The sequence below is a fragment of the Musa acuminata genome, chromosome BXJ3-5 (assembly GCF_036884655.1).
Source record: "Musa acuminata AAA Group cultivar baxijiao chromosome BXJ3-5, Cavendish_Baxijiao_AAA, whole genome shotgun sequence".
Lineage (NCBI taxonomy): Eukaryota > Viridiplantae > Streptophyta > Magnoliopsida > Zingiberales > Musaceae > Musa > Musa acuminata.
In genome coordinates this window covers 3,491,515-3,505,150 of record NC_088353.1, presented here as the reverse complement: position 1 = coordinate 3,505,150, position 13,636 = coordinate 3,491,515, and the positions used below count along the sequence as shown (strand labels likewise).

The window sequence follows — 13,636 nt, the reverse complement described above, 5'->3', positions numbered from 1 at the left end:
TGTGTTATGTATAATGATAAATGAAGTCATTTTTGTTCGTCGAGGTAGCTGAACATATAGGAGTAGAAGTTCTATAATCGATGTAATGGCCCCTAATTTTGACTTTTAATTTGTTAGCCTTTGATGTGATTGACCGTCAATATGTCGACGCTTGATGTGATTGATCTTCGATTTGCTTGACCTCCAATATTATGATCTTCACTAGATGAACCTCACATGTGGTGACTTCCAATGTGGTCAACCTTTCATATGATGATATCAACTTGCAGGATAATACTCGATGAGATGATAAAGTTGGCTCAAGCAGGAGAACTCCAGCAATCAATTCAGGTCCGACTGATGAAAAAATGTCAAGAGAGAAGAGGTTTAATTCAAGACTTCTCATTGTCAATGGGCTGTCACTCTTGCCACATGCTGTCTTAATTGAAAAGTCATAGGGGATCCTTTTTTATCCCATCACACTGATCCGTCACTCTCCAAAGACAGTCTAAGATTTGGACAAAGAGTGTGTTAGATCATAAATGAATGTTTGTGGCATCTCAGTTTGTGGATGCATAGTGGTTCCTTCCCTCTCAAGCTGCTATCATGTTGACCTTTAAGATGTATGTCGACGACATACATCAAAAGGTTTATTTATCGGTTTTTGACATTCTTAATATCCATGAGATTCTTACCGATCAAAAGATTAACATCTTAGTATCAGAAATAATTTTCTCTTGGCATATTTTGCATGAAGTTAGGAGAAATATCTACCACGTATTTAACACTGAAGATGGTTAATCCCCGAAAAGTACTCGGGTGCTCTTATAGCTCATAGAAAAATTTAGACTTTTGCAATGAATAGTTTTATTCAGCTTATTTTGAGTAAATTTTATCATGGATAGGATTCACTCTTTTCTCAAACTAATTGATCGGTCCTAATGCCACTCCTTTACATTCTCTCAACATCATCTTAATCATCAAATCTGTCAAGAGATTCCTTTGGAATTCTAAAACCCAAGCTTTGGAAATGCATCTTTTAGCCTAAAATACTGTCACCTTGGCCAAATGTGAAGGAGAAGTAGGTGTTTAAGGGACCTTCACATTATGAAGTTCTCCCTTAAGATCAAAATAATCTCTTATTACTTATCCAACTCATCTAACCAAAACTTTTGGGTTGACAGTGTTGAAGCCTATTATGACCCACTAAACCCTCAGCAAATATAGTACTCCTCTAATTACAACCAGAGTTGGCACTTTTTTTCAGGCCCTTGAACACCTCACATATGATTCTATGAGATTTATTGGTAATGATGCCACTATTACTGTCATTTTTGATAATTGGGTTCTTGATATGTTACCGCCTTAGCCTGCTTATTGTAACATCAATATTAATGAAATCTCCCCCTCTTTGCTTGTTTCTAGTTTTCTTTCTTGTAAGCAATGCAAGTATGATAAAATTTATCTCATGTTTTATCTAGTTTTAGCCCACCAAATTAATGGAATGGACATTGCCATGGAACCAAATATGATTTTTGGCTTTAGAAGCCTGGACATAGGTGGTGTATTATCTCTGCTTACCATTTTGACACTGCTGTCTTCCCATCACTAGTAGATTAACTAAAATGAGCATTTATGCTATTTCTTTATGTCTTTAAGTGTGGCTCAGAACATGAGTCTGTCTCCCTGTGTTTTTTGTTTTTTCCCTAGTCATTTTTCTTTCACCCTTTGGAATCTCTTTCAACTCAAGTTGATGTTTCTGTTTCTCTTTTTGAGTGTTGGGATGAGGGAGTTTGGATGGAAGGAGCAAAGCTGGACCCCAAGGGCTGGCATTGCCATTGGACTTTGGTGGTGATGGTTATGTCCTTCATGATAGTTCATTCTGGTGATCCTTCTTTTGTTGGTTGCATATTTGTAGAAGGGAAAGGCACCTTATTCTGTGAAGTCCTCTTTGTTGAAGATGACCTACTTGCTTGCAGCTAAACTGGAAGGAGGATCCAACTTCATCCAGCCATTTGGAAATATATTCTCTTTGGAAATATATTTTTTTGTGTCCTTAAAGAAATGGTTTCTTTAGCGATTCCAAAATGGATGTATAATAATAATTATTATTTTTTATGTCCAATTGGAGTGAACCCAACAACAAATTAATTAACATAATCGTCAATTTATCAATGACCTAATTCATTTGGGTTTGGCTAACCCTACTTAAGCCCGCGGTTGGGTTAATTTCCTCTACTAATTCCAAGAAGGTTGGTAGAAGGAGCGGAGAGAGAGAGAGCGAAGACAGAACGGTGTTTCCGCCCACTCACCTCTTTTGTAGATTGTGTTCACATGCCATCGGCACATGTTCTCATTTCCCCCTCTCTTTAACATACAAAAGTTGAAGTCTCCCCTCCTTTCTCGACTCCCTATACCCACCGAGCTTCTTTTTCCCCTCTCTCTCTCTCTCTCTCTCTCTGTCTCTCGTGGTCCAACTTCCCCTTTCCTCTCGGTCTGCACAGAGAGTGATATATACACATAAGAGAGCAGAGCAGTTGCGACTGGTGGTTCGAAGGAGGCGGCGGGGGGTCGTCGGAGAGGCAGCGGGGCGGTGGAGGGTGATCTACGTGGTTTGGAGCTTGGTGGAGCGCGGGATCGGAAGCGCGGTGGGAGCCGACGGGGCGTGGATCTGTGGCGGCGACGGTGGAGGCGGGCTGTGGCATGAGGGCGTGACGGTCGGCTTGATGGCCGAGGCGGGACTCGCCTTGGCCGCCATCCTCGTCGTCTCCTCTCATAGGTAAACAGCAAAGGGCGCTTGCTTTCTAGTTCCTTACCCCAGTAATTGAGAAATAGGAGGGTAGAAATCGAGTGTTTCGAAGAGTGAGAGAGAAGCTTCTAGATGAGTGTCCTCCGACGATCCCATACTTCTTCGTCTTCACCATCGTCGTCGTCGCCTAAGTCGTCATGGATCCATTTGAGATCGCTTCTCATTGTTGCCTCCTCACCTCTTCCTGATCGGTGAGTCACCCTTATCTTTTCCCTCTTCTCATAACGTGTTTCTTGTTCCATGTCTTTGATTGTCTTCTTAATTTTCACTAGAAGATCAGCTTCCCTGTAATATCTTGTCTCTAAACGCAATTGAACAACAGAAGAACAAGAAGGACTAGGAGCTATAATTCCTTTTGGCCACTCAATTCCATTTTATTTTAGTCTTCCATACTTATTTGCTCAGATAGTTTACTTGGTTTGCTGGCTGTAACCTAAGAATGATCTCCTGCATATGAAGCTACTATTTTGCCCTCTCTTTTTTTTAGTGATAAATGCTTAATGATTAATTATCACAGTGATTTGTCCTCAGTGGTTGATGTCTTTCTCATTTTAAGAAGATTTTAGAAAAGTAATTTTGGCCTCAGTTGTTTAAATACTATGTATGTACGAGCTCTATTACCACTTATTGTTTATATGGCACATACATTTGCACTAGTATAACTTTTTAGACTGTGATAAAATAGTAAGTTGTCAAGTAAATCAGACATCTTCTACTATCTATCTCAGTTCTCCTTTGGGGAGCTACTGTGATACTTATGTCTGTTGCCATGTCCTGTTCGGATTGTAACATCCTAACCATACATAATCAAATTGGTATAACAGCAAATTTTTTCTATTTGGTATTGTTTCTGGGACACAAAGTAACCTTTTCGAGAGCAAATATTAATGCTTGAATATATCATATATACATCAGAGAAAATTTGAATATCTTAGAAACTATTAGAGCTTTTTTAACACTGTTGTTATCACTTCATTCACTTATATAACATTCATGTCAAATTTGGCCTTGCTGCCTGTTTTTGATTGGATCATCCTTACAATATATCATCAAATTGCTATAATGGCAGCCCTTTCTTTCTGCATGTTGCCGTGGGAGTCAAATCGATCCTTTCAAGAGCAAATGCTACTGCTAAAATCTAGCATATCGACATCACAGGAAGTTTAAATACCTTAGGAGACTATTAGAGCTTTTCTAACATCATTGGTATTTACTTTATTCAGTTCCCAACACCTTATCCGGAATAGTGATTATTCTTAGTGGTACATACATCCAACTCATCATTATTTCACAACATAGCACTATGGTTCACTATTTCTTTTATTTGAATCTTTAACATTCTCATTAAGGTTAATGTATTGTCTAAAATCATCTCCTAGTAGGAAGCATTAAAGTTCATTGCAAAAGAACACTGTATGTTCATCTATAAAGAACTACCTAAAGTCAAGAAAAGGAGATATTTGGCAGAATTATTTGATTGAATGTCAATTGGACATCCCTGGTACTTAATTCCTAAACCAGTTGAATTATTAAATGATGGAATTCAAAGAATAGCTAGCAGTCAGAGAAACTACTAAATTTTCTCCCATCAGTAATCGGTATTTGCTGTGGAGGAATTGTAGATCTAATTTATGACCTATGTTCAATTCATGGCTTTGACTTCTTAACCTTGTACAGTTGTACTTGGCTGTCTTTGAAAATCACCTAGGAGGAGTGGTATTATAATGACCATCTTACTTATTTAATTTGTTTAATTTGTTCACCACCCTTCTTCATTCTTCATTGGTTCTTATAAGTAATATTGCAATTTTTCAGAGGCAGCCTTAGATCACCATGGTCTCGAAGGAAAAGAAAGCATGCACTTACTAGGCAGCAGTGGAACAATTTGTTCATGCCAGATGGAAAGCTTCGAGATGGAGGGGTGAAGTTTCTAAAGAAAGTTCGCCGTGCTGTAAGCATCCAGCAAAAATTGTCTCTTTCTGATCAATTTATATTAGCTGTCTGGCCCATTTTGATCAAGGTCCACTGATTCAGTTATATGACCTATGGTTCAGGGAATTGATCCTAGCATCAGGGCTGAAGTCTGGCCTTTCCTTCTTGGAGTGTGAGATTCTAAACCATCTTCTTAAATGTTACTATTCATTGTTTCTGAAATTGTTGTTGTAAGATAGGGTTCAATTTGTATCTATTCTGGTACTACCTAATTTTTATCATTGTTTTTCTGTGATTAAATTTTTATTAATTCTTCCAAACACTTTACTATATATTAAATTTTAGTCACTTGTTTAACTGATGATTGTAGTTCATATCTGAAGTTTATATCTCGACATAATGTACATTGTAGCTACGAATGTGCATGCCCACACCTAATGAACCTTTAGTATGCGTTGTTTTTTATTTATTACCATACCTTGTCATGTGGCTAACTTTATAATGTTTGTATGTGTGGTTGGCTTAACTGAGATCCAACTAATTCTTTGTAAAATTTCCTGTAAAATGCTGCACTTTTAAATTTGTTTATTCTTGTGTAAAAGGACTGTCCAAAGCATGAGGCTCATGCCAATATAATGTTTGTGGAGCGCCTGTTTACGTACATGTAACCTTTACAAGGAGGCTTTTTCCATGAATTGAACCCTTGATGCTATGGTTCTTAATTTCATAATAAGGATGATCTAGTGCATGATATCTTCACTAATTTTTGGGAGGGTTGAAGTATGTAATACTGTTGCAAACAAAGTGATTGATTTTCTGGCTCAAACCCTTGACCCTTTTGTTGCAAAGGAGCAACCTTATTGCAGTGTCAAAGTTTTGCTCTCCGGCTATGTTGGAAATAAATGATTAAATAGAAAAACATAAGATTTTAGTTCTTCTAAGCTTTGTTGTAATTTTTTCTTTTTTGGAACTTAACATTCCATTGCATCAATGAATGCAGATACCCAGTGGTTATGTTGCCTCTCTCTCTCTCTCTCTCTCTCTCTCTCTCTCTTCTCTCTGAAATAAGAAGAAATAATATGAATAAGAAAATTGTAATTTTATTTTCTATGACAATCTCTAGGTATGAAGCATGAATTTGTGTTGTATGAAAATATATGATGGAGGATTTCCTATCATGTGTAAGAAAATCACTTTTAAGTTATCCACAAAGATTAAGAACCAACAGTAGCAAAAGAATAAGCGATTCCTGATCGTGATCCAACATATATGGATAACAAATAGGTGGTCAGGTGAAATTGTTCAGGGGCATAGCCACAAGTTCTGTACAATATCAACATATTCAATTTGATAGTTGTATAAAAATTTAGTTCCGTGATGGTCTTCAAACAAGTTTAGTTTGAGGTTTGAGACTTTGAGTTTGGGTTTACAAATATGTGTCCAATTTGTTGGGGAATTCTCATAGGTTTTTATTTCTATCTTGTTAAAGAGAATCGAGAATGCTATATTTAGAATCCTTTTTTCTGATTTAGGTTAAGAACACAAGAAAAGGAGGGTCAAGTGGTTCTAATTTCAGTCAACTATGGGAAATGGTCAGAATCCTATTTGTTATTCGTTTGTTTTAGGAAAGATGGGCAGCCGCCTGCTACTTTCCTAGTTCTGTGTAACCTGAAGGAGGTCCTACATGACATGGAACATGTGCAATCTAATTAATCAGGGACTTCAACTATGAGAGGCGTGATCATGATTATTTTGTAAAGAAAACTCAATCTTGGCTATCAGCTATCATTGCTCTGCTGTGGCCAGATCTGTGGCTGTTATTTAGGTTGAATCATCCAAATTGTTCTTATTCTGTTTGGATTTAATCTATTATACATGGACACTTTTGGGTCACCTAATTTGCACAAGCTACACTTAGGGACGTGAACTTCATATTTTTTTCAGCACTTTGTTACCACTACAAATAGTATAGTAACTAATATTATAACATTTCCAGCATTAATATTTGAATATGGCAGATGCTTGTGGCACAGTGTATGTTCACATCCTAAATATCTGATTGTTCTACGATAGTCTTTAGCTTATCTATCTGCCCATTCTTATTTTAATGTTATTAAATAGAGGTTATCATTATTCTTGTACAATGCCAGTGGGGTAAAATTGGTCATAGCATCCTAAGAATGTAATACAGTCCTTGTGCTAAAATTTTGTTGGCATCTTATTGAGCACTAATACATTAATATCTGAGAAGCTGCATACTCTGGTGTCATTCTTATATAATAAGCAGAAATAAGTATAGAAAATGGAAGTTGCCGTACTGGTTTCTTGGTTTTTGATGTGGCTTTTTGTGTACTTGAGGCATTTTACAAACCATAAATTACTGTCTGTTTGGGCACTAGAACTGATTTGATCTTCTGTGGAGATGTTAGAATTGTTTTATTAATTTTGACCTTATTCTGTTGTGCAGCTACGACCTGAAGAGTTCAAAGGCTGAAAGAAATGCCATTCGAGTGCAAAAGAGGTACTTGGGCATAAGGAATTAAATTTCCCTTGTGTTAGTTATCATGGATTGGTCTTTACTGGGCTAACCAAGAATCAGTACTGGACCATATAGATTGGTACTGATTGTTAAGTTTTTGTGTTTTTGTTTTTTTATGTTTTGTTCTTCTCCAGTTATATTGGGTGGAATAGGCTGGTATACCTTTTGGTATCCTGGTACTATATCCATCCATAGTTACCATATCCAATATTGGATCGAGATTTTATTTTTTTGCTTGGGCTTATTTCCCTAACTTGGTCCTTATTTTCCTTCTCTTGTTTTAATTTGCCCGTAACAAGCTGTTCTTAATTAATTTGGTGGAAAGGTTCCTTTCTTGATCTGTCAGTTTATCTTTCCTCATCAATGTTTGTCCTGGATACAGATTTAGAATGGTTAATGGTACTAAGCAAATTTACCCTGACCTGCTGGATTGAAGGCAACTCACATATTATATTTTCCATTTTTTTACAGAAAAGAATATGAGAAACTAAGGAGACGATGTTGGCGATTGTTAAATCACGGCAATGATGATGAAATCGAGTTCAATGAAATAATTGAAACAAGTTATTCAGACAGTCCCAGTCTTATACAGAGATGTGATTCCACTTGCTCTGAAGAGGTTTTTAGTGCCAGGGAATCATTCTCCGATGAACAAAGAAGCCCATGTAATGGCACCATGGAGCAGGTGTATGAGGAAACACCTGCCTCCAGCTTAGTTATAATGGAAGGAGATGACAAAAGTGGAATCACTCATGTAGATGCATCTGTAGATGATTCAGATTCTTCTGACAGTGAGTCCACTGATGAAGAACCTGCAAGCATTTTGATGCTTTCCTCAACAGGGTGCAGTGAAGCTGATCCTAAGCTTTCCGAGATTGATTCAGTCATGGGTGAAACTAATAGATCGGATCCAAAAGCTGAGGATTTTGCAACATGGCAACGTATCATACGATTAGATGCTGTCCGAGCTAATGCTGAGTGGATATACTATTCTTCAGTTCAAGCTGGAGTCTCTGAGGATGAGGCTTTTAAGTTTGCTAATGCTGTTGGTCTCAAAGATTTTGACCACTTGGAGCCATGCCAAGTGTACCATGCTTCACGGCTGGTTGCTGTACTTGAGGCGTATGCACTCTATGACCCTGAAATTGGCTACTGCCAAGGAATGAGCGACCTTCTCTCTCCCATACTTGCCGTCATGGAGGACGATCATGAGGCCTTTTGGTGCTTTGTAGGATTTATGAAGAAAGCTAGACACAATTTCAGGCTTGATGAGGTGGGCATAAAGAGACAACTGAACATTGTCTCCAAGATCATCAAGTCCAAGGATTCTCACCTGTACAGGCACTTGGAGAAGCTTCAAGCTGAGGACTGCTTCTTCATGTACCGAATGGTTGTGGTCATGTTCCGAAGAGAGCTAACCTTTGAGCAGACTTTGTGCTTGTGGGAGGTGATGTGGGCAGATCAGGCGGCAATTCGAGCACGGATTGGAAATTCAGTATGGGCGAGGATAAGGCTACGTGCCCCTCCCACCGATGACTTGCTACTCTATGCCATCGCAGCCTCGGTGCTGCAGAGGAGGAAGTTGATCATAGAGAAGTATAGCAGTATGGATGAAATCTTAAGGGAATGCAATAGTATGGCAGGGCAGTTGGATGTGTGGAAGCTCTTGGATGATGCCCATCACTTGGTGGTGACCCTTCATGACAAAATTGAATGACCTCTGCCCCTCTTCCTTCTCTCTTACCCTTTGTACCATCTTTGTAGTTTTAGTTGTTTGCAATTCTCCAACTGAATTCCATTCCTCTACAATGCTTCTGCTTCTGAGAAGCATAAATAGTCGCTTCAGTTAGGCACACACACACCGATGCCATCACTAGCCAATATGGCTGCATTGCCACAGTGGAGTCACTCGAGTGGATTAGATGTACAAATGAAACATATCCCAATTCATACCATTATAGTTACGATGATTTTTTTTTTCTTTTTAAACCTCTTAAAGTTTGCATGTTTGATGACCAGAGAGCCTAATCTCTTTTCATTGTATGGTTTGGGTGGAAGCTTGTCTAACATGCATGAGAGAGCATAGCATAGCTTTACCATATGTCAGTGTTTGGGGAACGCAGACTATTGATTTGATGTGTCAGGTAGTGGGCATCTTCATATGAAAAGATGTGAGAAACAAAAGTTTCAAGGTCTTATCTAATTGCATCAGATGGTGATTTCAGACGTTGTCTGTCTTCATGTGAGCCACCCTTGCCAGTGGATGATGGTGAGTTTGCCACAGGATCAGCATCTTCTTCGTTACAAGACTCTGGTTTAGGTTTAGTTTGTGAGAACAATTGTCAAAGAATATTCTAAAAATAATAAAATATAAGAAAGAAAAAAATACGGTTATATGTCTTTTGGTAAAACCTTAATCGAGATTTTTTTTTTTATTTTAAGATTTGATCAGTATTATCCCTCCTACAATTGTGATCATAAAAAAGAACACAGGAATTTTAACAAAATATTGGAGTTGATGACGAAAATATCACATGTTAGCTCCACTGGATCGATATAAGAAATCCACTTGCTCAACACATCAGTTCTACTCGGTCTAAGCTCGAAATCTATAAAGGTGATAGTGTGGCATCGGTACATGGGTCAAATATAACTTCCAGCACATAAAGTTAACGAAGGAGCTGTCTCAATGAACCATTGCACGGTAGCTCCAGATTCAACACACGATTTTACGACTTCATGAGCGAATAATAAATATAATTATTTTTGACATTAACCACAACTTCAATATAATAGTCATACACTGTTGATACAAAACATTTCGGCACCATCCTCGGAGGAATCCGATGCATGTCTCTTTGAGAGAGGGAAATAATTGATATGACACATTTCAATACTATTCATGTGACCGTAGATGACTATCACGATAGGGACAACAAAGGACCTCCGGTGGCATAACACCTCGGAGCCAAACGTGGTGGTCACGCGCCCCTGTTCGACATCGTACAAGTCGATACCGTGGAGCCATTTCGAAAAGCTCGGAATCGTGTCGCACGACACGGGTTCATATAGGTCGATCGACACTCGTCCATAGGGTATGAGCCATCTTCTCGAGGAGCTGATAGGCATAAAGGACCATATACGATCGACCCTCCTTCACAGGTATAAAAGCCAACCTCTTAACCAACGTCGAGAGACTTCAAGCATTCGACTCACCCTTATTCTACTCGATGCTAATTTAACCTTCGGATGGATTAAGTCGAAAAATCTTCCTCCCAACATTTGTGTAAGAGCTAGTAATGAAGAAGCAGGCAATACGGCCTGAACTCAACCCAACCTAACGCTCACTTCCACCACCCTAATATCCACATGGGCAATCTTACGCATTCGAGATTGGATCAAACTATGCTGACACTTTGACCACGGCTTAAAGATTCACTAATAACTACATTATAAAAGGACTCGAGGATTCACTTTATCACATGACAAATTAAAATATTATATTAGAACTATTAATTATGTTCGATTATTTTGATCTAATATTCATATTAAAAATTATAATAATCCCTTCAAAATCCTTTGTTCTATTTCATTCATTCATAAGAGTGACGAAGACAAGATTCAGATACACAATAAAGATTTTTACTAGATAAGTTAAGATTTCAAATCTCCCTAAACATGATATATTGGCATTACTGAACCTATGTAGAGACGCTGCATCGAATTGTTAGGATTAAAAGATTAGTAGGATGGATGTACGAAGGAATGCAAGCTAATAAAGGATACATTGCATAGGATTAAACGGAATATTCTGAATTCCTTCCGTCATTAATCCCACTTTAATCTCAACCATCTGTTTGCTTAAAATAGTACAAAAGAATCTTTACGCATGTGTGTTTTTACTCAGTATTTATGATTTGCAGAGCTTATGCATGATATCATGAATGGGAAAGTTCCAATAAAGGTCCCTGCACAATGACTCTTCACGTAGGAAGCTTATTTATTTTGTCTTATTATTTGTAAAGATCACTCTCTATTTATTGTTTGGTAAAATATTATTTTATTATTTATTTCTATTAAAATTATTATAATTAAATTTAAAAAAAAAATTAAGGAAGGAATGTAAATTGGTTCATAAGAAATTATTCGTTTTAGACGATATTTTATTTTTTTCAGAGTATATGAATTTAAAAAAAATATTAAAAATAATGATGACACGACGGATTTATGTGTTTATGTTCTCCTACTCCTCAATAAATATATAATTAAATAATTTTTAGTATTATATATTATATATTGAATAGTAAAAGTTGGCAGTCATCTCATCAGCGCCAATCATCGTATCCAACTAGCAATTATTTTGATAAAAAATAATTAGTATATTATTGATTAGACTAAAGAATATGAAGATGTGAGCCCAAAGAAATGGTGTTTGGCGTACGGGGAGAGAGAGCAAATCGCAGGAACACCCACCCGATTACGCTGACGTGTCGCGTGCGCTGCTCTTCCGGTACTATTTAACTTTACGATGAATCTACACCCCCACGATATAACCAGAGATGCCCAGTGGGGAAGAAGAGCGAGGCCGCCGGACGATGGGAGAGGAAGCCTTGACATCGGTGGCGCCGCCGTCATCCTCCTCATCCCCCCTCCGCCTCCTCGGCATCCTCAAGCAGCCCGACTCCGAAACGGTACTCCACCTCGAGCTCGACGAGAGCGACGTGGTCTCGTCCACCGCCTACGATGAGCGTGATTCCTTCGACGGCTTATCCTCCACCTCGTCGAATCTCGTCCGAAGCCCTCTCCCGGATTCTTCCTGCTCGCCTTCCAGCCGACTCCATCCCTTCGGTCCGGAAAGGAACGGCCTTTCAGCCGCGCTGGCGCAGGACGGGCTCCCTCTGGTGCTTCAGCGGCGCCCGACGTCGAGGTCCACGCGGACGGTAGCGGTAGCGGTGCCGGCGGGGAAGGCGCAGGATTCTTCGGTGGTTGGGATGGTGGGCCGCCATCAATCGGCGCCGGTGAACATCCCGGCGTGGCCGAGTTGGAGGAAGGGGCGGAAAGCTGATGTCTTGGATGGATGGGAGGAAGAGGATGGCTGGGCGGACGAGAAGGCCGACAAGGAGGAGCCAGAGGAGGAGGGGATGCTGCCGCCGCACGTTATCGTGGCGAGATCGAACGAGATCACGTTCTCGGTGTTCGAGGGCGTGGGAAGGACCCTCAAGGGAAGGGATCTCCGACGAGTGAGGAACGCCGTGCTGCAGAAGACCGGCTTCCTCGACGCGTAGGAGGCCAAAAGCCATCGCCTTTCCTCCTCTGTTTCATAGTCTTTTATTTGGTTATGCGTGGACGTTCTTCCAGTAAACATAACGCTCGAGCATCTGTATGACTGTTCTAACCTTAAGTGCAACAATGGTTTATGGATCCCAAGAATGTTCAAGGTGTCAACTTTGTTGATGTGGATCATAAATTCTATTAGAAAATAGAAGATCTTTACGCTGTTGAACAATCGAAGGCTTCTCGGCATTATCCCTTGCCGCTTTGCCGGACGAAGCTCTCTGCTCCTCTGCAATCTGAGTTCTTTGCAGAAGCACCGAAAGGCATCGCCTTCCATCTCCTCTGTTCCAATTCTTTCCTCATGAGCATTTGAAGAGTGTCCCTTTTCGTGGACTACATCAGTGTTGACACTGTTTCTAGGCTAAATTCTGACTTCATTAATGGAATTACTACTGAGTTCTGCAAGGTCTTCACCTGCTGTTCTGTTCTCTTGACTTCGATTTCTAAGGAGTAAGAAGCATCACTGCTGCCTAAAGATGAAGGATGTAGAATTGGCACTACTTGGAGACTGATGTTGATGCATTGCTGGAATCTGATGTCTTCTGAGGTCGTGAACTTTTCTGCTGCCATATTTCTGTGGTCAGTATGTGATATACTTGGTTTCTCATGTTGACAGACAAACAAAGATGCATGTTATCCAAATCCATCAGTATTTCAAGATCAGAAAGAAACATATAATGCTTCAAGTTGTCCCTAATGGTCCTCTTTCGAGAAGCACAAAGATTGGATGTCCATCACCTGTAATTTGGATGCCACATTTTGGGAACTTCGGATATCCTTCACACTATATCATTTACAGACACATACCTTCTACAGGCCTTCGTTCATCCTATGTTGACCACAAATTGTTGATTGTATGTTGTGTGTTGACTTTTTTTTTTTCTCTCTCTCTCTCTCTCTTAAAGAAGATCAGCTGATAGTTGATAAATTGCCAATTTTGTGTGATGTTTTCTCACAAACAAACAAGTAAATGTGATGACTGGAATAGCCATTTGACAGCAGGACCAGTACTACCCTGATTCTTGTGGAGGACTAAAAGGAGA

At 39.3% G+C, this 13,636-nt stretch overlaps 2 protein-coding genes across 3 annotated transcripts; both read left to right on the top strand.

Moving 5' to 3' along the window:
• Positions 1–2,554: 2,554 nt before the first annotated feature.
• LOC135582850 (rab GTPase-activating protein 22-like) lies at positions 2,555–9,239 on the top strand. Of its 2 annotated transcripts, none has more exons than XM_065150513.1 (5): positions 2,555–2,758; positions 4,604–4,739; positions 4,843–4,892; positions 7,188–7,241; positions 7,731–9,229. In XM_065150513.1, exons 1-5 carry the CDS (start codon positions 2,706–2,708, stop codon positions 8,974–8,976), a joined length of 1,539 nt encoding a protein of 512 aa, XP_065006585.1. In that variant the 5' UTR covers positions 2,555–2,705; the 3' UTR covers positions 8,977–9,229. The 2 variants fall into 2 exon arrangements, with proteins under 2 accessions (XP_065006585.1, XP_065006584.1); XM_065150512.1 differs by having other exon boundaries at positions 2,659–2,979; positions 7,731–9,239.
• A 2,508-nt stretch (positions 9,240–11,747) lies between these two features.
• LOC103984799 (protein S40-7-like) lies at positions 11,748–12,704 on the top strand. Its single transcript, XM_009402359.3, has one exon. The coding sequence runs from the start codon at positions 11,819–11,821 to the stop codon at positions 12,542–12,544; it is 726 nt and encodes a 241-aa protein (XP_009400634.3). The 5' UTR covers positions 11,748–11,818; the 3' UTR covers positions 12,545–12,704.
• Positions 12,705–13,636: the final 932 nt, after the last annotated feature.